Source organism: Saccoglossus kowalevskii, chromosome 21 (assembly GCF_978046115.1).
Source record: "Saccoglossus kowalevskii chromosome 21, keSacKowa6.1, whole genome shotgun sequence".
In the NCBI taxonomy this organism is placed as follows: Eukaryota; Metazoa; Hemichordata; class Enteropneusta; family Harrimaniidae; genus Saccoglossus; species Saccoglossus kowalevskii.
This window is the reverse complement of record NC_140661.1, coordinates 2,280,760-2,307,318: the sequence shown is the minus strand read 5'-3', so window position 1 is coordinate 2,307,318 and position 26,559 is coordinate 2,280,760. Positions and strand designations below refer to the sequence as shown.

The 26,559-nt window shown below is 35.3% G+C and overlaps 1 protein-coding gene across 9 annotated transcripts in view; it reads right to left on the bottom strand.

Annotated features, from left to right (window-relative positions):
• LOC100374322 (CLIP-associating protein 1-B-like) overlaps positions 1-26,559 on the bottom strand; it is a 111,583-nt gene that overhangs the window by 2,817 nt on the left and 82,207 nt on the right. For 2 of the 9 annotated variants that reach the window (XM_085495258.1, XM_085495266.1), the window contains 25 exons: positions 25,344-25,489; positions 23,358-23,493; positions 21,513-21,583; positions 20,586-20,723; positions 19,570-19,758; positions 19,292-19,341; positions 18,611-18,763; positions 17,720-17,740; positions 16,828-16,923; positions 16,545-16,706; positions 15,776-16,017; positions 15,221-15,324; positions 12,306-12,369; positions 12,010-12,173; positions 11,649-11,727; positions 11,223-11,366; positions 9,370-9,456; positions 8,372-8,428; positions 6,869-6,904; positions 6,193-6,633; positions 3,816-3,894; positions 2,927-2,981; positions 2,266-2,521; positions 1,912-2,049; positions 1,519-1,587 (listed from right to left, as the gene is read on the bottom strand). In XM_085495258.1, coding sequence (XP_085351384.1) covers positions 1,519-1,587; positions 1,912-2,049; positions 2,266-2,521; positions 2,927-2,981; positions 3,816-3,894; positions 6,193-6,633; positions 6,869-6,904; positions 8,372-8,428; positions 9,370-9,456; positions 11,223-11,366; positions 11,649-11,727; positions 12,010-12,173; positions 12,306-12,369; positions 15,221-15,324; positions 15,776-16,017; positions 16,545-16,706; positions 16,828-16,923; positions 17,720-17,740; positions 18,611-18,763; positions 19,292-19,341; positions 19,570-19,758; positions 20,586-20,723; positions 21,513-21,583; positions 23,358-23,493; positions 25,344-25,489 — 3,177 coding nt within the window. The remainder of the gene's footprint in view (positions 1-1,518; positions 1,588-1,911; positions 2,050-2,265; positions 2,522-2,926; positions 2,982-3,815; positions 3,895-6,192; positions 6,634-6,868; positions 6,905-8,371; positions 8,429-9,369; positions 9,457-11,222; positions 11,367-11,648; positions 11,728-12,009; positions 12,174-12,305; positions 12,370-15,220; positions 15,325-15,775; positions 16,018-16,544; positions 16,707-16,827; positions 16,924-17,719; positions 17,741-18,610; positions 18,764-19,291; positions 19,342-19,569; positions 19,759-20,585; positions 20,724-21,512; positions 21,584-23,357; positions 23,494-25,343; positions 25,490-26,559) is intronic. The other 7 variants (XM_085495261.1, XM_085495260.1, XM_085495262.1 and 4 more) reach the window with 7 other exon arrangements.

The following is a 26,559-nucleotide window of genomic DNA, read 5'->3' as shown; positions in this document are numbered from 1 at the left end:
TGACAGTTTGCAAACCTTCATATACACTGTGACAGTTTGCAAACCTTCATATACACTGTGACAGTTTGCAAACCTTTATATACACTGTGACAGTTTGCAAACCTTCATATACACTGTGACAGTTTGCAAACCTTCATATACACTGTGACAGTTTGCAAACCTTCATATACACTGTGACAGTTTGCAAACCTTCATATACACTGTGACAGTTTGCAAACTTTTACCGTATTACCCCGGGCACATGCCCAGGGGCCTGAACATAAAAAATCGGGAAAAATTGGGGGTGGGCGCATAAATGAGGACTACCCCAAAAAAGATTTTAAAAAGTTGTTTTTGTGATCGTATGATAAAGGAATGCTTTCGCACACTTTGTACACAAAATTATTTCTTGATTTATGCGAGGTTTCAATAAACGTGAGCACTCGGTCAAGAACTGTGGGAACACTAAGACACAGAGTCGAATTTCAAGAATAAAACTTGTTTTATGTCAGCGAATGAAGTTGTATTACTCACTGAAATTGGCTACAAAGTATGGTAAGTATTGTAATCAATGCACGGTTACTTTTTTAGTACCAGTAACCGTGATCAGTGCAAGTCGAAACAGCCGGGAAAAACTACCGCTTGTAATCCAAGATGGCGATGACCTCATTAGCATAATTTTGTTCACGCACGTATTGCTACATCGCATCGTAAATACTGAAGAATAGCAGACAGGGTTATGAAACAAATAAACCTTTTATTACTGATGTGAAATGTTTACAAACTATTGTGAATACATAAACAGTTCACAGTCAGCGAAATGCTACGTTTTGAAACCAAAGCAAAGTGCTTCAAACCCCCGGTTTCAAACCACTCACCAAGGTATGGATCGTTGCAATATTGGATTCATCGTGAATGAAGAGAAAGCAGAACGTGTGCGCCACATGCTGCATGGTTCATCTTACGTCGTTAAGTTCCAACGAGTTTTTACGTAAAAACACAAACAAAACGGCCCTTTTCAGGGTGACCACACACTCCAAAAAGAGAACTACCGTCACAAACACACTATTTAAATAAATCGAACACGTTCGTTTTTGACTAATAATACTTTATTGTTGACCCCGTTCTTGGCTAAATATCATCCTGGGCGTTTAACCGAGGATGTCCCCAACATGTAACTTTTGTGAAAACAGGGGGTGGGCGCTTGCCCAGGGAGGGGCGCGTGCCCGGGGTAATACGGTATATACACTGTGACAGTTTGCAAACCTTTATATACACTGTGACAGTTTGCAAACCTTCATATACACTGTGACAGTTTGCAAACCTTTATATACACTGTGACAGTTTGCAAACCTTTATATACACTGTGACAGTTTGCAAACCTTTATATACACTGTGACAGTTTGCAAACCTTCATATACACTGTGACAGTTTGCAAACCTTCATATACACTGTGACAGTTTGCAAACCTTTATATACACTGTGACAGTTTGCAAACCTTCATATACACTGACAGTTTGCAAACCTTGATAAACATACCTTAAGAAGCCCAGATATTATTTCATGTTGCATCTCATCAAAATCTGATTTAGAAATTAATTCCACAACCTGTAAACACAATATAAGTATATTTAATTATTAACTGTGTATCATATGTAATGTATTAAGTCATGTGCTATATTGAGAGCCATGCTGTGCATCATATTATGTGTCAGTCATGAGACATGTACAAGTTGTGAGTCACAGTTGGACAATATCTTGTGTGCCACAGTCGTGTGCCAAAGCAGTGTGCCATGTTGTATTCGATATAGGTTTCATGCAGCGTATACAATACAAGTAAAAACACAATTTTATGAAATTCAAATGCAGCACTTTAAATAAAGCACCATGAAGCTAATCATAACTAGATCTGTTTCTTGTGTTAGTACACACCTTTGTCAACATCTTGATAGCCGCTAGATTGACAGGATAATCAGCTGTCTGGATCAGTGGACACAACACACGTACACATGTTGAAGGTGGGATGGAATTAGCCAACGTTACCATTGTCTCCTCTGCGGCTCGTATAACCTGCCAACACAAGACAAAACATTGGTTGATAATATTTCTAAGTTTGAACAAAAAAAATTGGGTTATCCTGATCACAAAAAAGCGACAGCGACAACGTACGATAATAAATACACAATATCATAAATTTTTAAAATCAACATCACCTATATCCACATTCAGCTAAGATTTGAAATAAACAAAAGATTACAATATTTCACCACATGGTGTCACTCTTACATCTTTTTGTGGATCTTTATGTGCTTCAAGTATTTTGAGAATGGTCAACTCGGCATACACCGTAAATCTATCAGGCTGATTTTTTAGAATTTCTCTAAGTGTCCTTAAAGACATTGCTCGTACTGTAGGGTCAATGTCGTTAAGCGTCTCCGTCAAAACCAATAGCACAGCTTTAAAATGAGTGTCCCACAGCGCAGACATGTCTTCCCTGGCAATCTTCATCAACTGATGCAGTGCTGATTTTCTCTCCTCGCCCCTACAGTGATAGAAATATATAAACTCTTATTCAGAATATCTCAGTCTGAAACACTCAGTATTTGAATAATACTCAAATGGAAATTTTGAACTTGGTATATCCCCAAAATTACTAGGAAAAACACCTGACTGGCCGGGAAATTTTTTTTTTCTATCTTTCAATTCTGCTTGCCTGCCCTGTTTTTAGGTTAAAACACAAGTTACAAGTGTCAGAGACTGCTTTATCATCTGAATGGCAACTAGTTGAGCATAGTGACAAGAGAAATTTATCATTACCAGCATTAAATATCTCAATCATCCTAAACATAAAACCATTGATACACTGAATCTCTGCCCACCAACTTGAATAAACTGACTTTCAGTAAAGAGGGGCATTTCTCAAAGGTCTACAGAAAATATATTTTACCTTTCATTGTGATTAGATAATTCCCGGATAATATCAGCTAATATATCAGATTCATCTGCAGAGAAAATATGTAGAATTGAATACAATTAATTCAGTGAGTGCTAAGACTTGACCTTCATATTTGGTAATCTGATCATATACTATAAAATAATTTATTTTCGCTGAAAAGTCTTTTTAGGTGTTTTGTATGGAATTTATTTTCACTGATTTAATGACGAGTTGAATGTGAAATATTGGAAAAAAGGTTTATTCACTGGAGTTTATTTTCACTGAATCATTCCTTCAGCAAAAATAGCAAAAATTAAATCAAAGCGAAAATAAAGTATTATACAGTAACCCTACTAACATAAAATCTGCCGCATCCCAATTCCCACATGTGTAGATAGTCTAATAAGAGTTGCATTTTATCTGCTGCACTGTACTGTACCATACAGATTTTGAATTACCGGGTAGGGTCAGTTGAAATTTGCATAGATATATTATACATGGAACGTCTGTATGAACAAACTAAGTATGTCCTTAAAGCTGATTTGTAAAATCTGTTATAAACCAAACAGAAAATACTGCAAAAGATTCAATACTGAAGTGCATTAAGTACAATAAGCTTTGAAAGATAATTGAATACATCTTTCACAGTGATAGCACTGTTCCCTTCAATAGATACCAGTGACTACAGAAAACATTCATACAATCCTAATTTAGGAGAAAATATTGAAACATTGTGAAAGCCTAAATTACAATATTTATGTCATAAAAATATTACCGTTATAGCTCCAGTTAGACATTTGTGTTGTCACACAAGAACATTTGTTCTATTAACGTCAGTGAGTGTTCTATTGTACTTGAGGGCACAATCACCATTATTTAATACAAGAAACAAAGTACATACCTCGGTTAAAAGCTCCATCTATATTATCATCAAAAGTAGCTTCAGCTAGCGCTGAACGATTAAAACTATTATTAACAGCCTGGTTATGTGAAAAAATTAAAATATAATATTAACATAGGGTTGAGAAAAGAAACCAAAACAATTGAAAAATGTATCAACATATTTGCTATCAAAAATGTAACGTCGTAATAGAAAAAGTTACTTTTTTAGATTATTTGTGTCAGACATACTCCAAATAGAAACTACTGCGATGCGTATGGTCAAGGGAAATTGTCCATGCAGCGTACTCAATCAGTGCAATTTTCTCAGTGCCCTCTATAAGTGGATCTTTTCATCTAAATGTACGGGAACAAAAAATAATATTCTACAACTTTTTTTTAAAGAAAATTCTGAAGTTGTCTCAGAGTCAAATATACCTTGAGGGAGCACTGTGCATTAAAAAAACTGATTACCGTAACACATGACCAACCATAGCACCAATAACCTACCAAAATAGATGGTATTTTGTCCTGCGGCTGTAACCAAACACTCTGAAAGGTTTTCCCATACATACCATTTTCATACAGAGCATATTTTCTGGCATAGTGAGTAGCAGCCAGGTATAGTTCAGTTTAATAACATACATATGTTTTGTGAGATAAGTAAAGGTATAAAAAGAAAGTTTTGTTTTTGTGAGCAAATATGTTAAGACATGACGAGAACATAAATACAGATGAAACGCTTTAATTGGTAAATGTGACGCTATTCGAGTAGTATTTCGAGAGCTGCATAGAATGCGATTACATCAAGAAGTGAGAAACCACTAAACCAAGTGATGCTGTTTTTGTGACAACTTTGGGAGAAAATTCTCGGACCGGAGCTATGTCACAGAACGTTTTACGTTGCTAAGACACTGTGCCATGTATTTCTATGAACTCTGCACGAGCTGTTGTGGAACGCCATGGAGCCGAAGAAGTGAAAACAGCTAAAGTTGAGAAAACAGCACAAACTCAACTATGAGATAATCCCAAACGACCAAATTTCTACATGTTGCACATATAAGGGTAATCTTGTTACACTGTTGAGGAAAGTCTCTACAAATAGCCCAATGCACAATTTTTTAAAAGTTTTAGACTTGTTTTCACTAGCTAAGGTTGCCAGGTGGTGAAACAGTGGCGGATCCAGAGGGGGGAGGGGGGGGGATCGGAGGCATGCCCGACCCCAAACACACGACGATTTGTATCATCTCGATTACGCATAGCTTCTCTGCGATTTACGGTCCGTACATCTTAAGCGTAGCTTGGACCCCCCCAATACATTTTGCTGGATCCGCCACTGTGGTGAAATGCCTGGATGTCTGCTCCCGAGAATAGCTTTTCATTACATTAGGCAGACATGTCTGATCAGCTAATATGAAGAGTGAGAGAAAGTTGTTTTTTTGTTTTCTTCACTAGAAGCCAAACATGAAAGATTATATACAATGTATGTATAAATGAAACATTCATTTGGAATTTGGAATATGACAAAAAAAAAACAATGTTATGTATGCAGCTCTCTAAATTATCTACTCATGATCAAAACTGAACAATTCAATACAAATTACCATGTCACTGAGCGTTTATAATTTCACAAGAACAAAAAGTAAGTTACAAACAATGACATGTGTTCCCAATGCTTTGATTGTTCAACCTTGGGTAATAGCGTCCATTTTAATACCACATTATTCAGATATAGGGAATCAGGAAACAAAAAGAACCAGGAGACATAGGAATCAGGAGAATGCAAATTAGGGTATAATGGGATGAAAAGTAAAGTCACTTGCACAGGCCATAGAGGGAGCTGTTTTGAGAATATGGGTAGCCATCTTGGAAATTTATCATCTACAGAATTGTTACTGCATCCTCTAGTGCCATGTATAGTAATGCACCACATTGGAACTAAGAACCAAAGCCTGACAATATATTGAACTGTCATCTTGAGATAGACTAATTGGAAATGTTTATGAGTTAATTGTACTATCTTTTTCAAATTGTTTTTTAATAGGTATTGAAAGAATGCTAGTGGGAGCAGGCATTCTGTCAGGCTTTGGTTCTAGAAACAGCAGCGCACCGCATTACAAATCATTAAAAGGGCAAAAACCATTATGTCGTTAATATGAACACCGTTATTAGTGAATCTACCTTGCTAAGACCTACTGTGATTAAGGGAATATTCAAAATGTAAGTAAGTGGGTGGGTGAGTGGATAATGTGAGAGTAAATGAAATGCTACTACCATACAGAAAACAAAATAAAGGAAAAAGTAAAAACCAGTTGCACCTAATCGGCAGGTTTGAAGAAAGTAAACAGTTTCTGAACATAAATAATAAAAGAAAATAAACAAACACAAGTACTACTAACATTGTCAGTGTAATTGGAGGGATTATAGTTCTGTGTCATGTTGGACTTTGTACTTGATTGTGGAGATCTATGTTCTGATAACACCTCCCTGTGTGGCGTAGAATAGTCGCCTACAACATCAGGACTGTCTACTCTAACATCGGGAATAGAACTTGTAATACCACTATCGGCAGATACCTCATCACTTTCAATTTTATCGGGGTCTTTCACGAAATCATCCAGTAGGTCGTCTCGACTGCTGCGCAGACTGAAGTTTTGGATCTCTGCTGTGGTTTTGCGTAGTGAGTTGTAGATTTCCTCAGAGTTCATGTTATGTATGTCAGAGTCAAAATCAGGATACGTGGTACGTGGTGAGAGTGCGTCCCCTCTTGGGTGTGCCCTTGTTCGGTGCTGGTATGCAGATGATCGACTGGGTGTGTTGCGAGGCCTGGGTGGAACATTCTTTGGAAGAAAAAAAACGCCACAAAGCGGAAAAATGAGCAACTAAAGAAGCGTAAACAATTACCATATTTGCTTTATTAAAAGTTTTTGCTTTGATTGACTGCTAAAATATTCTTATTACTTTACCGATATAAAAATGCACTTTCAATAAAGCAAATACAGTATCAGTTAAGCATGCAGCAGTTAACAAACATGCATAACAGAAAACATGGTGTTGTATAATGAAAACACTTACTCTCACGCTGGGTGGTCTGACCAATGTTTGCACACACTAATATTGCAATAGAATGAATGGAAAAAGCAGGTGAGAAGACTGATTCAACACTGAGGGCGCCATTGTGTCCGGTTTGAACCATTCGTTTAACAATCAGATTACTGTCAATATTTGTCAACATGGAGAGTGGCCTAATGTCAGGTTCAAACCATCTATGGCATGTTTTGTTTTGTCAAATCATGCCTTGGTCCGTGATTGTCATTTTCAAAGACGGCGGAAAAATGTCAGACATCCCTTTGTGCAACGATCAGAATGCAAATATCAAAATGACTTTGCCATTTTTAACTAGCGGCATGCAAACATGTATTCTGATAGGATAGTTTCTATTCTTTTTGTGAGATTTCTTAATCATATTTTTATCATTTTGTAAACTTGAATGAAACTGTAAGGAAAAAACAATCATGATGATTACAAATTTTGTATAGATTTTAGTAATAACTTCAAAATGATCGGATGCACCCCCTCACCTATCAGATTAATGACATTAATTGCCAACACTGAGGGCGCCCTACACCCAGGTTCAAAAAGCAAACATATCTTCAACCTTGAAATACATGACATACATATAGAATGTGGCAATTGTTAAACACAGAGTGACTTCAGTGCTCAAACCTACCAAGTTTATTACCTCAATTCCCTTCTTACAATGGCTATTGTTGACAAAATATATATATACAATTTGTTGCTTAACCGAGATGAGAAATATGACTTCATGTAATTATGTACACTTCACGCCACCTGGTGAACACTACAATTGTCCAATCACATTAGCATAATTCCCTCCCACAATGGCCATTGGTGATAACAAATACAAAATATATAAATAAAATTTACTGTAGTAGACATCCTGTGTGCTAATGGTTGAGACTGAAGACAATAGCACATCACACAACCTGGTGAACACTACAATTGTCCAATCACATTAGCATAATTCCCTCCCACAATGACCATTGGTGATAACAAATACAAAATATATAAATAAAATTTGCTGTAGTAGACATCCTGTGTGCTAACGGTTGAGACTGAAGACAATAGCACATCACACAACCTGGTGAACGCTACAATTGACCAATCACATTAGCCTAATTCCCTCCCACAATGACCATTGGTGATAACAAATACAAAATATATAAATAAAATTTGCATATAATTTTTTTTTTACCGATTAACATTATTGTAAATTTGTGTCAACACTGAGGGCGCCCTAAAAGCAGGTTATAACCGTCTGTCAATCATAAGATTGGTATCAGTATTTATGTAATTGAAGCAGTAGAAAAGTCACAGCAATATTGCTGCATTTCCTTAAATTATAAAAAGTATTCAACAGAAATTTCAGACTTCAATAATCTTCTTATTGGTTGTTAGGAAAATTTAATCATCCATTTCAAACAAGAATGTATTCGTCGATCCATGAAACTGCAAATACCAAAACTGAACACACAACACAAAAGTTAGCAAACTGACCTCATTTTCATTACTAGTGTTCCTAAGGTGATTATGTAAAAGTTTTGTGGCGCCATCCTGCAAAGAAAAAAAAGAAGAGGCAATTCTGCTAAGTGAGCCAATGAGAGATGTTTAGTTTCTAAAAAAACTGAGCATGAAATGAGGCAAGATGTGACTACGGTGATGGATGGCGAATTTAATGGTGTCTGCTGGAAAATAATGAAGAAAAAAAACAAACATTTAAAATTAAAGATTTACCAGGGAGGTGTTGTCAATGTGGGGTGTTATAGTCAGAGTAAGATGTGGAATGGTGCTGAATATCCTGAAGAATGTGTCAAGTTCAATTTTAATTTAATCTACATTAACCCTTTGAATGCCAATGTCAAATAATTTTGTCAATTTATTTTTATCAAGACAAGTAGGAAATTGAGTATTTTTCATATTTTGTCTAAAGTTATCAAAGAAAATACATGATAATGCACAATATTTTGAACTACAATTTTTGAGGAAATTTTATTTGAATCAAAAGGTTAATCACTAATGAACAGAAAGTGTATTATTTGAAAATTTATCTGAAAGTAAGGAAACTTTATAATGTCAGAGAAGAAGAGAAAATTGTGTAAGTCAGTTCTGAGTGACTGAAGTCACAGGAGGGATTCAGCCAACCAATAAACAGAGTGCTGGGTGTACCAGGAAAGATGTTGCACCGTAAACTAACTTTCGTGTTGCACTGCAGAGGGAATTACACAATTACAGGTGTTCAGTCTTTGCACTGATTGGTCAGCAATGCTGTTCATCTTATATTCCACGAATGAAATCAAAACCGAATGCGTACCTATGTAACCATGGCAACCAAGGCCAATCGGGCATAGTTTTATATACAAAAAAATAATAATAAATAAATCAAATCCACAAGTAGAATTCCATTCTTGTAGTTCTGGCAAAATACTGAAATACAACGATTTGTCAAATATTAGTGAAACGCAAACTGACATTTTTCGTGTATTTTTGTTTCTTACCTGGAATGTCTTGGGCAACACTGATAACATCATACTAAACTCTGGAGTGTTCAGTTCAAATAAACCTATTAATACAGTCTGAGAAGCCTGTTAAAAAAATAATATAATTTTATTATTGTCACTTTATACCAGTGGTCTTGTGACTTGTTGATAATTACTCAGTAGTGATTATAATAATGCACGAAAAATGAATTTGTTGAATTGTTATGAAATGCAAGTAAAATTCATCGTGATTGAATGATTTCAGTCACATGTAAACGGCCGATGCGATACGATATCTGCCATGTTTTTTGAATCCACACGAGACTGTTTATTGATTGGATAGGTCAAGTCGCTAATTAACCAATCAAAAATGCTGGATGGTGTCGCGTTCTAATTACCATAGCTCATTTAAATACAACAGTTTAACGACCTCATGGTGAACACAACGCGGAAGAGATTTACTGATAATGCACTGTGATCGTTTGGCTTTGATTTCCATGAGAAAACGAATCGTTTTTTTTTTAAATCAAGAAATTAGTTGTTTTCGAAAGATAAACTGAGCATTAACGAAGAATTTAACACCTTTATAGTGATAACAGCTCATTGTTGAATACTTCTGAAACACGGACGTATATTCATGTGGAGAATTGACAAAGGGGGCTGCCACTACCAGAACAAAAGCTGTTGCACTGCGTGTCCGACATCTCATCACCGCTGAACATTAAATAGGTGTGAATATTTTAGGCACTTTGTTCGAACAAATGAATAGGATTAGGAACAATGCTGTTTTGGACCAGCAGGTTGAAACAATGAAGTCAGTCACGGTCTTGTTGAATTTGGGGTGCGGTTAGTAATAGGTACTTTTCATATTTTTGTTAAGAACTCTTTAACCCCAAAGCCTGAATCGGGGGTGCGGTTAATATTACGTATGCAGTTTATATTAGGACTTTATTGATAGTTTGACCCAAGGCGGAAGTCTACCGTATCGTGATCTACTAAGCAATGCATTCATGTTTGTTTTTATTTTAAAATTCTGTTAGAATATACTTTCTGTTAAATAAATGCATATTACATTGAATATACTGAGTATTTTTTTTTTATCAAGTGAAGATTTTTTGATTGACTGTAATTTTTCAACATTTCGTGACGTCTATTTTAGAACCAAAGTAAGACCTTTCACTCTTCCCTGACGCCTATTCAAGAGATTGTACGGAGTATTGTTTGTTTTGTGCATGTGTTGCGGGGAAAAATGACCACGCCCATTTGGTGATCGCAATATGTACGTAATAGAAACTGTACCCCGAACTTGAGCTTTTGACTTCAATTTTTGAATTGATACATTGTAAAATAAACCGCGGTTTATATTAGGATTTTAACGGTACCGCATATGGTAAAACAAGGACAGGTAAATCTGTACATACAAACTCAACAAATAACTTCTCCCCTTTTCATGAAATTGTTTTTCCAGATTGTGTAAGCAATAATAAACGACTGATCTAAAATCAACACAAATTATAATAGAATGTGCCTAGCTGTAAATGGCTGTACAGACGTGTTTGAAAGTGTTATGGACACATGTCTTCCTTATTTGGAAATTGTGCGTCATGTTTACATCCCATTCAAACAACTTTATTTGCACGTGACGGAAATAGGATCCCGTCACTGAACGCACACATTTGCAAATTATGAAACATTCTTCGTTGATATTTCGGGCTTTCAAATAAATTATTAGTTATAAGTTTGGAAAAGATGTAACAAAATAAGGTTATCGTAAGAATACCGCAAGTATGCACTCAGGCAGTACAGGGTCATATCAACCTCTGCTACGTTTTGGCTGATACAACCACTGTACCACTAGCATACAGACTTACCTTTCTAACTTCCGTTGACTTTGCCTCATTTGTCCAACTAATAATTTTACTAACAGCTAATCTGGTTTCACTGGAATTCACAAAATCTGACGGATCCATCAACTCAATTAGATACTGAAGATATTTTAATAATGCTACTTTCACCTACAGAATAAGGTGAAACCAAAGTGAGATGTGAGACATCGCCCTCTGGAGGGTGAACATTAGAAATGAATATTCCTCATACCAGGTAATTATTTTATTCAAGATAAACACGAAAATTGAAATAGAACAGGAAATTTGAATGCTTTAATTTATTGCAAATCAGCAAAACACATGATATAAAACAAATTCCAGTCTAAGCAAACTCATGTCAGTAGTTGACAGCCATGAAGTTTAAACTTGAATAGAATAAATCTGAGAACATTGCAAGAAAAAATGACTTACCTTGACATTGGGTGTCTGTGTTTGGTCCACTATAAATCTTGTTAAAATATTAAACTGCAAATCATAGGGAAACGACTCCCTGAAAATCAAAGTAAAATAGTTAAATTTTTAACTTGTTACAGAAACCATATTGTGTATGATCCTACAGCTACCACCAAAGTGCATCCTTCTTATTGGTTATCGAACCATAAAACCTAACCAGCTAGCAAATCAGAAAACATGTTACATACTACTGGGTGTATTTCGTAATCCACCTTATAGCTTGATTCTTCAAAAAGAATACTTGAATAACTAAGGAGCCTCTTTTCTAACCACTTAGCTATGGTATAAAAAGCAGTGAAATGTAAAGCTTGTTTCCTACCTGACCATATCTAATGCCTTTTCTACTTTTGCATGAATAGATCCTAATAAGTCCATTCCCATTTTATGTAGCAATCTCGTTAATAAAACATACAACCAATCACTGAGGTCCATTTTATGTATTGCTACAAAGTCAGACAATGTCTCTAAAAACAAACTAAAAACCTGAAAAAATATATTTAGAAAGCAAGTGTGATTAAAAACTAGTATGAGTATAGTCAGAAATGCAAAGAGCAACTGTAATAAAAAAAAAAAACAGCAGAGAAACTGATTGAATGACAGCAACATCTAACTTGCCTTGCCATGGGGATCAACAAACATTCGTGTGAAAATTTCAGTACATCTCTTGAGTTCTTGGCGACTGAAAATTAAATAAATTATCTTAATATAATTTCAAATAAATTTGAGAATCTGACACACTATGCTAATACGTGTGTAGGACACTAAAGTGGAACAGCACCAAAGATTATAGGCATAAGTGGAGTGGCAAATAGTAAATGAAATGGCGCATAGATTCTAGGCATAAGTAGAGTGGCAAATAGTAAATGGAATGGCGCATAGATTCTAGGCATAAGTGGGGTGACAATGGTGAATAGATTCTAGGCATAAATGGAGTGGCAAATAGTAAATAGAATGGCGCATAGATTCTAGGCATAAGTGGAGTGGCAATGATGAATAGATTCTAGGCATAAGTGGAGTGGCAAATAGTAAATGGATTGGCGCATAGATTCTAGGCATAAGTGGAGTGGCAAATAGTAAATGGAGTGGCAAATAGTAAATAGATTGGCACATAGATTCTAGGCATAAGTGGAGTGACAATGATGAATAGATTCTAGGCATAAATGGAGTGGCAAATAGTAAATGGATTGGCGCATAGATTCTAGGCATAAGTGGAGTGGCAAATAGTAAATGGAGTGGCAAATAGTAAATGGATTGGCGCATAGATTCTAGGCATAAGTGGAGTGACAATGATGAATAGATTCTAGGCATAAATGGAGTGGCAAATAGTAAATGGAGTGGCAAATAGTAAATGGATTGGCGCATAGATTCTAGGCATAAGTGGAGTGACAATGATGAATAGATTCTAGGCATAAATGGAGTGGCAAATAGTAAATGGATTGGCGCATAGATTCTAGGCATAAGTGGAGTGACAATGATGAATAGATTCTAGGCATAAATGGAGTGGCAAATAGTAAATGGATTGGCGCATATATTCTCGGCATAAGTAGAGTGACAATGGTGAATAGATTCTAGGTATAAATGGAGTGGCAAATAGTAAATGGATTGGTGCATAGATTCTAGGCATAAGTGGAGTGACAATGGTGAATAGATTCTAGGCATAAATGGAGTGGCAAATAGTAAATGGAGTGGCGCATATATTCTAGGCATAAGTAGAGTGACAATGGTGAATAGATTCTAGGCATAAATGGAGTGGCAAATAGTAAATGGATTGGCGCATAGATTCTAGGCATAAATGGAGTGACAATGATGAATAGATTCTAGGCATAAATGGAGTGGCAAATAGTAAATAGATTGGCACATAGATTCTAGGCATAAGTGGAGTGACAATGGTGAATAGATTCTAGGCATAAATGGAGTGGCAAATAGTAAATGGATTGGCGCATATATTCTCGGCATAAGTAGAGTGACAATGGTGAATAGATTCTAGGTATAAATGGAGTGGCAAATAGTAAATGGAGTGGCAAATAGTAAATGGAGTGGCACATAGATTCTAGGCATAAGTGGAGTGACAATGGTGAATAGATTCTAGGTATAAATGGAGTGGCAAATAGTAAATGGATTGGCGCATAGATTCTAGGCATAAGTGGAGTGACAATGATGAATAGATTCTAGGCATAAATGGAGTGGCAAATAGTAAATGGAGTGGCAAATAGTAAATGAATTGGCGCATAGATTCTAGGCATAAGTGGAGTGACAATGGTGAATAGATTCTAGGTATAAATGGAGTGGCAAATAGTAAATAGAGTGGCAAATAGTAAATGGATTGGCGCATAGATTCTAGGCATAAGTGGAGTGACAATGATGAATAGATTCTAGGCATAAATGGAGTGGCAAATAGTAAATGGAGTGGCAAATAGTAAATGAATTGGCGCATAGATTCTAGGCATAAGTGCAGTGACAATGATGAATAGATTCTAGGCATAAATGGAGTGGCAAATAGTAAATGGATTGGCGCATAGATTCTAGGCATAAGTGGAGTGACAATGGTGAATAGATTCTAGGCATAAATGGAGTGGCAAATAGTAAATGGAATGGCGCATAGATTCTAGGCATAAGTGGAGTGACAATGGCGCATAGATTCTAGGCATAAATAGAGTGGCAAATAGTAAATGGAATGGCGCATAGATTCTAGGCATAAGTGGAGTGACAATGGCGCATAGATTCTAGGCATAAATAGAGTGGCAAATAGTAAATGGAATGGCGCATAGATTCTAGGCATAAGTGGAGTGACAATGGCGCATAGATTCTAGGCATAAATAGAGTGGCAAATAGTAAATGGAATGGCGCATAGATTCTAGGCATAAATAGAGTGGCAAATAGTAAATGGAATGGCGCATAGATTCTAGGCATAAGTGGAGTGACAATGGCGCATAGATTCTAGGCATAAATAGAGTGGCAAATAGTAAATGGAATGGCGCATAGATTCTAGGCATAAATGGAGTGGCAAATAGTAAATGGAATGGCGCATAGATTCTAGGCATAAATAGAGTGGCAAATAGTAAATGGAATGGCGCATAGATTCTAGGCATAAATAGAGTGGCAAATAGTAAATGGAATGGCGCATAGATTCTAGGCATAAGTAGAGTGGTAAATAGTAAATGGAATGGCGCATAGATTCTAGGCATAAATAGAGTGGCAAATAGTAAATGGAATGGCGCATAGATTCTAGGCATAAATAGAGTGGCAAATAGTAAATGGAATGGCGCATAGATTCTAGGCATAAATAGAGTGGCAAATAGTAAATGGAATGGCGCATAGATTCTAGGCATAAGTGGAGTGACAATGGTGAATAGATTCTAGGCATAAATAGAGTGGCAAATAGTAAATGGAGTGGCAAATAGTAAATGGAATGGCGCATAGATTCTAGGCATAAGTGCAGTGACAATGATGAATAGATTCTAGGCATAAATAGAGTGGCAAATAGTAAATGGAATGGCGCATAGATTCTAGGCAATACATAATGAATATACCTGAGCATTCTAGAGGTTCTAAGGACATGTTGTAATCCCATTAATCCCTCTTTTCTCTCAGACCATGCAGCACTCCCCATTTTGTTAAGTATATCAGGAACATCCTGCAAAAAAGAGACATCATTTATACAATGGCTAACTACAGAATATGCATATGTATATGTACAATATTTTAACTCAAGCCCTGTACCAATGGAAAATTATGTCAATTTGATTCTAAATTAACAAAGAAATTATAGACAACTACATAAAAACTTGCCAAATTTTGCATCAAATTTTTGGCAGGAAAATAATAGTGCTCAAGGGGATTCACAGAAGTACAAAGAGCGGCATAGATGATCACTAGTACTTTCGCTTTCAGGTTGGCAGCTGTTATTATCCAAATATTTAAAAGTTTGTATTAGTGTTTGTCTGTCTCGTAATATTTCCTAGGTTCTAATACGGCTTCTAATAGTAATTCTAGTCTGATACAAAAGATTAAAAAATCATTATTTGTTACAAGGACTGACACATGGGCATTGGGTTATATATTTTATTTACAGATTGACACCTCACCTCTAATCTTGAGTGTCCAGATCCATATGATCCAATAGAACAAACACTAGAAGCGTCACTTTCGTCATCAGAATACGCTGAACTATAGGATTCCCACCGTTTCTGTGACGTTTGTTGCCTTAGTGCTTCAGCTAGAGCTAATTCAGTATCTTTATCAGTACCAAGTACAGGTTGTTCTAACGGTTGCCGGGCAACCCTCTGTGCTCCTACAGAGCTACCGCTTACATGCCGATCACGAAGTCCTACGACATAAACAATATTATAGTAATCATCATTCAATGACCCCCCAAACAAAAGACAATATCACTGTAATCCAATCAATAATGAAGTAAATCGATTGCGACTCTGACTCCATTTCCGAAGAATCAGTGAAGTTTTTATTGTTATATACTTTTCCAGACATTATAATTCATAAAATCTTGAGTGAACAGCTCCATCTGAGACCTATTATCATACAGAACCCTTTATTTGAAATATGGTAAAATTGATATGGTGCTGATGAGGCAACGTTAAGAAGAACGAAAAAATGTTAGTTAAGTTACACACAGAGAATGTACATAAGCAAACAAAATGTGGAATTTTCTAAATGAAAGAGGTCTGAATCTTTAAAAAGCAATTTGTGCAGTTTTAATTGTTTTTTTATTTGTTGACAGTGTGCACTGGCATTGTTTGAACATAGTCTGAAAAATATATTATACATGATATCAATCAGTAATGAACATGTTCTATGCAAATCAATCAATCAATCAATCAAATAAGTAGTACATACCATATCCTAATCTATTGGGACTTGTCTCTCGACTACAACCTTGACTTCTAGGAATCCGACTTTTCCTTGGTGTCTTTTTACTATCAGTTTCTACCCTACCATATGAAGATGTGTATAGATACCTTGTGGGAGACGCTGACCGACTACCCGATCGGCTGCCAGCTGTCAATATAAAATAAGTTTAGTTATCAAGTTTTCTTGTTATTGGCTTGGAAAGCGAGGCAAATATAATTATTTGAAAGGATGAAAAGATGTATTTCAATACAACTGGTATTTTACTCACGTTGTGATTGTGAAACACCGACCCGTCCTTTTCGCGGCGTTGGCAGCCTTGAGCCTTCCACCGTAGCCTTATGTACTGTACTTGGAGACGTTGTCACTGAGAAACAGAGTAAACTCTCAAATAAGATAAACTGAAATTACATGTAGTGGAGAAAACAAACACCAAACCTTCACACTGTGGTTTGTTCATATATTCATTGACTATAAATCATCGGGATACAAGCAGTACGTTTTTAAAGAATGTACTGAAATTTGAACATGCAAAAAACTTACACCAAATAAAATCACAAATCCTGTAGTCATGACGATTCCAGATACAGTCATATTTATACAATCATATAAACAGTTTTTTTAATGTAATGTGCTACACGGCAGTTATATTTATGGATAATTTTTTATTACCAAAATATTAGGCAAAATATTAAAAATATGAATTATATTAATTTATTTTTGAGTGTTCTTTTTATTTGGGGATGTTATAAAAAAAGTCTTTAAAACCACAAATAAGCAGGATAAACTAAAACTAAGTGATTTCACTTAGCCAAAAAAAAAGGGTTTTTCTTCTCATCCTAGGGAAAGTTGAAAAAATGTTGCAATGATATATGTTCAATTTTTGTTTTTGCATTAAGATATGATCAACTTTTAACATTTATTATATACTATTTTTTTAATACATGCTGAAAGTCAATTTGAATCAACAAAACATCTAAAGCAAAAAAACATTTCCCCATTCTACCATAGATGGCGCAAAACAGGTCAGTGAAAAAAGAAAAAAAAAGAAAATGCGTTTCAAACTGATACAGGTAATGACGAGAAGCAAACACTTTTTTTTGGCATTACTAATACAACTATTACATCAAGCACAAATACGAGAAGAACAAAGCGTATCACACCTCTTTTCTTTGCTGTTTTCACTAGGGCAGATGAAGGGAAACAAGACGACATTAGGAAATTCAGGAGCGGGAAAATAAAGAAAAGGTCAACGAAATTCAGTTAAATAGAAGCGACATTAGCACATCATGCTGCAAAAGCCATTAGTCGCTTATTAGGTGGAAAGGAAGTATATGCAGATGCATTATGGGTGAATTACTAAGCAGATGCATCATGGGTGAATTACTTAGCAGATGCATCTTGGGTAAGCAGATGCAAAATAGTAAGAAACTAAGCAAATGCATTAACATGGTTGCATCATGGGTAAGTAACTGAGCAGATGCATTATGGGTAACTAAGCCGATCTATTATGGGTACCCACGAATGATTGCATTAAAGGTTTAGTCATGGTGAGTTGAGTATGAATTCTAGATTAAATACCATATCAATTTGCAGAAACTAAAGTATGTGATGTGAATTTTATGAGAAAACAAACTAGCAATCACTGAATTTGTTGGTCTTCTTTAAAATATGAATACTAAAATTTTAACTTTTATTGATTAATATTTACAGATCAAGAAAAACCAACAAATTTTATCATGTTTCCATGGCAACAGAGAACCATGCAAAGAAAGAAAAAACATGCATGAATGTACTCATCATTATTGATGTTAAAAAGCCGAGGCATACACATCTGTCATTATTCTATCAAACACAGAAGAAACGATATACACTACAGCTGACAGAATATCAGAGAGCGGCAAATATTTGATAAAATGCATTAACATCTGCTTGAAAGCAAGAATTAGCAGAAAAAGTTACAGATTTTGAGCTGACGTAGTTACTATCAATTTTTACTAGAGCCTGAAAAATATATGCACATAGACAGTACTCTCTTGTACATTGATACTTACATGGTAGGTTTTCTTTAGATGTTGATTTCTTCATTCTTTGTGGTGATTTTGACATGGTGGAACTACTGGCAGATAGATACCTTGATTTTGAGCGGCTTGCAGCTGACACATTGATATCACTATTTGACCTCTGACCCAACCGAAATCCACCATCTACAAGATAAACAATTTGATGTTCAATCTTGCTGCAGAAAATAATCTACTGTCGGTGAAAATCATAAAAGTCTAAATTTTGAAAATGAATTCCAATTCCATAAAATCAACAATTCTTAGCAATAATTCATAGCAGTGAATACTAAACGCTTCACTGTTCAATATACAGGCATTTTGTTATTGAACACAACTAACTGTAGTTTCTGATTATGAATATTTGAAAATGATAAAATTGCTCCTAAAAATGAAGAAATCATAGAAATAAATCAGCATCTACAAAAGTAGTAGTTAAAGCAAATAAAACATCGGTATTTTAGATTTTAGTTTTATCATAAACAAACAGATAAATAACTGTGTCAGTCTGTCTGCCCAGTGACAATAGTTTTTCATGCATAGAATCAATTGTGACTAATTATGACATGTAATTTAGGTGTTTGTAAGGTCTCTGAAGCAAATGAACATTGAGAAATTTTGTAGCTTCATTTTGTCAAAAGTTGATTTCACTTTTTGAAGAAATCCAACACCTACCTGTTTCTGTTTTCGGTGCTATTGACTTTCTTCCAGCTGTATGTGACATTCTAAAATATAAACATTTTTATTATCATAAGTGAAACATCATATTGGAATAATATATTGTTAAAGATAAGATTTGAATTCTGTACATTATTTCAATCTCTTAGTGTAGATCGTATGTACAGAAGATATTACGTAGTTTTGCTACAGCTACATGTAACACTCTCTCCAATTGGCTAAATTTTCCACTTTTGCTGGAATTGAGCTAATCAAGTGATAGATAAAAAACTTACCCAATATTTTCATGAGAGCCACTGTGACTGGATCCTCTTGACAATGAAGATTTGGGTTGGATATTTAATGCGCCTGTACTTGATGATTGGCCCAGCTCTCCATGAAGCATTTTTTGTTTAGAGACATCTAATGAGTTTAGTAACTTTTCCGCTCGTTGTTTAAAATGTTCAGCAAATGCCCAGAATGCCCTACAATAGAATAGAATTGATAAGTTACCAAACTTTGCAACACAAAAACAACTAGCCCCCCTCCCCCAATGTGTATGTGAGGGCAAAGTGTTGGTAAGAGTTCCTTAGGATCCCCCTCACCCATAACCATAACTGGACCCTCCAGTACCCCTCCTCCATTTCTTTGGGTCACTTATAATTAGATGGAGGGGCATATTGAAATACAATGGGGGGCTGGAGTGTTAGGGGTTGAATAAGCCTTTAAAGAATTCCAAAGTGTTCATTTAGAGTCCACCTTGTTCTAATGGTGGCAATAATTTCAAGTACATAATGAATACTTGATATATTAAAGACCAAAAATCATAATCATGACTGTCAGTTTGAAAACTGTGCCTCACACATTTTGTTTTTCAATTTTGATTTCTGGAAAAGTGTGCCACCGATGGTACAATTGAGAAATGTTTTTTTTCTGTCAATCAATCTTCAATGCACGTCTCGTTTAACAAATGTCTAAATGTTAAAGGTATATATCATTGTTGTGGTATTGAATGTTCTTAATAAAAAAAAAGTAAAACTTTTTTTTTTTGGACCAAACTGAATTGCAAAAAAACAACGCCGGCCACGCCTAACAGTTGAATTTGCACACAAGCAACCATTCTACATATGACAAGCAATGTGGGAGATGGTATATTGCTTGAATCATTTGGAATTTCAAATAAAATTACACAAAGCTATAATAAATAAATAGACACAGTTTGTACTACAGAAAACTATTATGATTCCCACAACAAGTGTGAGATGAACAGGAGCCCTTACTGACATCCGCCCTTGGGACTACTGGTACTTACTTTCTGCCCCACGGCCTAACTTCAGAGTCTGCGTCTTCTATCCCTCTACGAACTGAGCCTTCTAAAAGTACTACATGTTTTTCTAGTGAATGGGTTTCCCAAGTTGATAAAATAGTATGAATAAAATTGATTGTTTGTCTGAAACAAAAAATAAGAAAATTATTAAAACACAAACAATGTAACCACAGATATATATATATATATAGTAACAAATTGCTCCTGCCTTTCAAATGATTTTTGTATGCATGTGCAGGCTTCAAGCAGGTGATGTGTTAACTTTTTCACCACCAGCTCCCTCTTTTCATTCACAAAATAATTCTTTTTTATTCTGCACTTCCCCTAAAATAACCAAATTTTTTAGTAAAAACCTAAAATGTTGTCAGCTGGCTTGAAAATCAGGGTTCATTGTCAGAAATAATGAAGAATACAAGAACAAAGTGCTGAATAATTTGTCCAAGAAATTCTTGTGGTAAAACGGCTAAAGACTAAAATAGTTAGATATCTACTAGCCCAATACAATAAGATTTTGTCTAAGACACTTTTGAACTTGATTTTGGGTAAAGTTTTGTCAGACATGTCCTAGTATTGCGACCACACATCTGTCACAAAAATCAAATTATTTGATTTTGAACTTTTTCTTTGTTATAGTTTAATTTCAAAATGTTGATCTTTCAGAGAGGACTATGGCATTAGGATAACCTTCATTAAAAATTGACCATCATCAAATGTGACCATCATAAGCACATGAAATGATATTCTGACATCACTGAGACCTTTGTTCTGTGTTTATGTTGGATTTCATGCATAATGTTGAATCCTCAGTAAAAGGAAAATGATCTATTATTAAAATCCACTATACAATACTACATGATACAATTTATTACGAGTTAATTATTAAATACATGAAGTTGCATCAATCATTCTTACCTTCTCATTGGAGCTGCCTTTGATGACATTTGACTAGTAACATTTGGAAGTAACCGCGCAGAATGAGTGTACTGTAAAGAAAACGCATAATTAATCCCTGTATCACCAAGTGTTTCACTCCACTATTGGGAACAATAGTTGTATAAAGGTCAAACAGTGTTGAATATGAGTCCCATGTGATGTATACAACACATGCCAATACACTATGTTTACATGAAATCAACTGTTTAATGTATTGTACTGAGAAATATGTCAAATTATGCATGTAACTAATTTAGTTTATCTTGTATTTGAAAATACCTTTATTCATAATAAAAAATGTTGTCTTTGGGATACTTCTCTAAACCAAGCACCAATATAGTGATATCTGTCTAAACCAAACACCAATACAGTGATATCTGTCTAAACCAAGCACCAATACAATGATATCTGTCTAAACCAAACACCAATACAGTGATATCTGTCCAAACCAAACACCAATACAGTGATATCTGTCCAAACCAAACACCAATACAGTGATATCTGTCTAAACCAAACACCAATACAGTGATATCTGTCCAAACCAAACACCAATACAGTAGTATCTGTCTAAACCAAACACCAATACAGTGATATCTGTCTAAACCAAACACCAATACAGTGATATCTGCAAACCAAACACAAAAACAGTGATATCTGCAAACCAAACACAAAAACAGTGATATCTGTCCAAACCAAACACCAATACAGTGATATCTGTCAAACCAAACACCAAAACAGTGATATCTGTCAAACCAAACACAAAAACAGTGATATCTGTCAAACCAAACACAAAAACAGTGATATCTGTCAAACCAAACACAAAAACAGTGATATCTGTCAAACCAAACACAAAAACAGTGATATCTGTCAAACCAAACACAAAAACAGTGATATCTGTCAAACCAAACACAAAAACAGTGATATCTGTCAAACCAAACACAAAAACAGTGATATCTGTCAAACCAAACACCAAAACAGTGATATCTGTCAAACCAAACACAAAAACAGTGATATCTGTCTAAACCAAACACCAAAACAGTGATATCTGTCCAAACCAAACACCAAAACAGTGATAGCTGTCTAAACTGAACACCAAAAAACAGTGATATCTGTCAAACCAAACACCAAAACAGTGATATCTGTCCAAACCAAACACAAAAACAGTGATATCTGTCAAACCAAACACAAAAACAGTGATATCTGTCCAAACCAAACACCAAAACAGTGATAGCTGTCTAAACCAAACACCAAAACAGTGATATCTGTCTAAACCAAATACCAATACAGTGATATCTGTCTAAACCAAACACCAATAGTGATATCTGTCCAAACCAAACACAAAAACAGTGATATCTGTCCAAACCAAACACCAATACAGTGATATCTGTCCAAACCAAACACCAATACAGTGATATCTGTCAAACCAAACACCAAAACAGTGATATCTGTCAAACCAAACACCAAAACAGTGATATCTGTCAAACCAAACACCAAAACAGTGATATCTGTCCAAACCAAACACCAATACAGTGATATCTGTCAAACCAAACACCAAAACAGTGATATCTGTCAAACCAAACACCAAAACAGTGATATCTGTCCAAACCAAACACCAAAACAGTGATATCTGTCCAAACCAAACACCAAAACAGTGATATCTGTCCAAACCAAACACCAAAACAGTGATAGCTGTCTAAACTGAATACTGTACCAGTACAAACTAAATCAATTACCAGAACAGTGATATTGGTTTAAAACTAACACAAAAAGAAACTGTCTAAACAAAACTCAGAAATATCTACTAGTTTTTAGAATCATACTTACCCTGAAAATAAAAGTCAAACACACAATTCCTGAAGTTGACATAACTTTAGCACTATTTGGAATTAAACTAAATAAACTTGGAAGAACCAACTCAGCGACATGATCAAATTGTCGTCCTATTGTTTTTGATAAAAACCTACAAAAAGACAAAACAGATAATTTAGTGAAATAGAATATTTCTTATAATAATTTCAAATGAAACAAAGTGCTGAATTGTTTGAATTATGCACATTAAGATACGAGCATAGAGTTACAAAAACATTGAGTTACAAAAACATAGAGTTACAAAAATGACCCTGCCAACTTTTGCGACACCTTGTCCAAATTGCACCACATTTCGGCGCCAGCAAGATTCAAAACCAAACTGTTTAGTCAAAACCCAGGCAGTTAGCCAATTCGCTAGCAGATTTGGTTGCCCCAATACTTCTGAGACTTGCTGTAACTGTTAACAAAATTTCGAGTTACGGACACAACATAGATTTTTGTTTAACGTCTACATTTAGTAACTTGAATGTTAATTAACACTTAACCGAGTTATGGGAAACATAAAATGTATGTTGCCTGTAACTCAAAGTTTGGTTAACTATTTATTTATACCATTAATGACTCCAACAGTTATGGGACTCGTAAAATAATGGCATAGCAAGTAGCTAAACATACCGTACTGGACCGCGTTAGTGCCCAGGGGTCTCATCTCAGAAAATCACGATTTTTTAGGGGTGGTCGTTTACCCGAGTACCCCCCTCGAAAAAGAGTGCAAATGAAAATTTTGATTCATCATGTGACAGATTGAGGGGGATATTACGTCTTTGAGGGAAAATCAAATTATGAAATTAGTTGCGTCGTCATTGATTTTTACAATGAAGAAACAGAAATGATCACAAAAAATATGCACATTTTATTACAATATTAATTACGAACCACCTGAATTTACGTATTAAAAACATTAGAGTCTGTTGGAACACATAGTCAAAATTGTCATATTATCTCCACTGACGAATGCAAATGCAAACTCGCGATGAAAATCACTTTCCGCCATAATGCATTTGCAGATTTGACCTGCAGCAACGTCCTTTGACCTAATGGGTCAAGTTGGTTATTAACCAATCAGAATGTCGTGTTGTACCAACATAATTCTTCGGAAATTCTCGAAGACTTTCCGGTAACACAATGCGGAAACGAATTATCGATCTCGAAGTACGATCTGTTGGAATTAATTTCAGCGAATAAATGATATGGTTTATCCAAAAAATTGGTAACTATCCATATTTTGACGGGTAAACTGAATATGGCATGAAATATTTACCGCATTCTACTTGTATTAACAGGTCATTGTCGAAGCGTAGTTTACACATGGTTACCGTTGTCTACGCATTCGCAACATATTCACAGCGGTCGATATCCATGCTATATCATATAAAAACGATTACCAAGATTCGTTACGCAATACCAAGTTTTAAATTAGTTGCATTTTGAAGGGGTGGGCGCTTTGCCGAATGTGACCCCGAATATAAAAATTGCGCATTGTGGGGTAGGGTGCTTGTCTGAGCATGGGCGCTAACGCGGTTGAGTACGGTTTTTATGCAGTTCCATTGTTCAGTGCTTTCAGTTTAATAGGCTTGAGTTTTCAGTATTCTCGGGTGTCATCAAGTTTTCAGTATTCTAAGGTGCCATCAAGTTTTCAGTATTCTAGGGTGTCATAAAGTTTTCAGTATTCTAAGGTGCCATCAAGTTTTCAGTATTCTAGGGTGTCATAAAGTTTTCAGTATTCTCGGGGGTCATCAAGTTACCATGTCAAATACAGGATTCTTGATCGAAGATGAACAATTTTACAAAATCAATATCTCTCAGAAACATAACATGGGATGTCTAGGTCTGGCAAAATGGCTATTTGCAAAGCAAGATACTTCTTGGGAATAGTATTGTGTGTCAAACAAACATACAGGGGTAATATGGAGAATCACAAGACCAGCACTTTGTACTTACGATGTCGTAATACACGCTTCCCTAACAACTTGTGATCGAAGGTCCTTGACTGACTCTGTGAGTGAAGGTTCTAATAGTTTTACTTGATGAAGAAATCCATCATAGTTTGTAGCACCAGCAATAATATAACTACGAATTTTCTTCAGCTGTGAAAATAGAACAATAATAATTGAGCATGCAATAATGTATTTAAGGCAAAAACAATTGAATAGTTTGTGGCCATTACAAAAAAAAATTACACTAATATAAAACAAGCAGCCTCTCGGCTGAGATAGCTCCGCTGTTAGCGATGCACATTTCAATTAAAGAACAGAAGATATCATTAGAAAATGAAAAAGATGCATAGTATCAATGCAATGGGACTTGCTGTTTTCAACAAGAATTCAAAAATATCATTTTTCAACATAAATGATTGTGGTTTTTAACAAGAAAAAAATATCACTTTTTACCAAAAATGACAAAAATATTCACCAAAATTAGAGAATTAAAGATATCATTACAAAATGAACAAATCTGAGAGAGGTCCACATGTAGTACCTATACATGTAATATCAAAGCAATTGGACTTGTGGTTTTTAACAAGAAGTCGAAAATATCACTTTTTACCAAAAATGACAAAAACATTCGCCAAAATTAGAGAATTAAAGATATCATTACAAAATGAACAAATCTGAGAGAGGTCCACATGTAGTACCTATATATATTATATCAAAGCAATTGGACTTGCGGTTTTTAACAAGAAGTCGAAAATATCACTTTTTACCAAAAATGACAAAAATATTCACCAAAATTAGAGAATTGAAGATATCATCATGAAATGAACAAATCTGAGAGAGGTCTACCCAAGGTACATATACACCAAGTATCAAAGCATTCAGGCTTGTAGTTTTCAAGAAGAAGTCGAAAAAGTAAAACATTGACACGGACGACGACGGACAATCACTCATATGATAAGCTCCGCTCGACAAAGTCGACAGCGGAGTTAAAAAAACACAATTTTTAGCTCAGTTTACAATAAAACTATTAGTGAATCCTTTTCACCACCAGTTCCCTTTTTTCATCAAAAATTCACAAAATAGTCAGATTTATAGTCTGCACTTTCCTTCAGAAGATTGGGACAAAATTAGCCAAATTTTTTGAAACAAAAGTGAAAATTAAGTCAAATTTTGCCTGTTGGCTCTAAAATTAGGATTCACTTCCAGAAATGTGAAAGTCT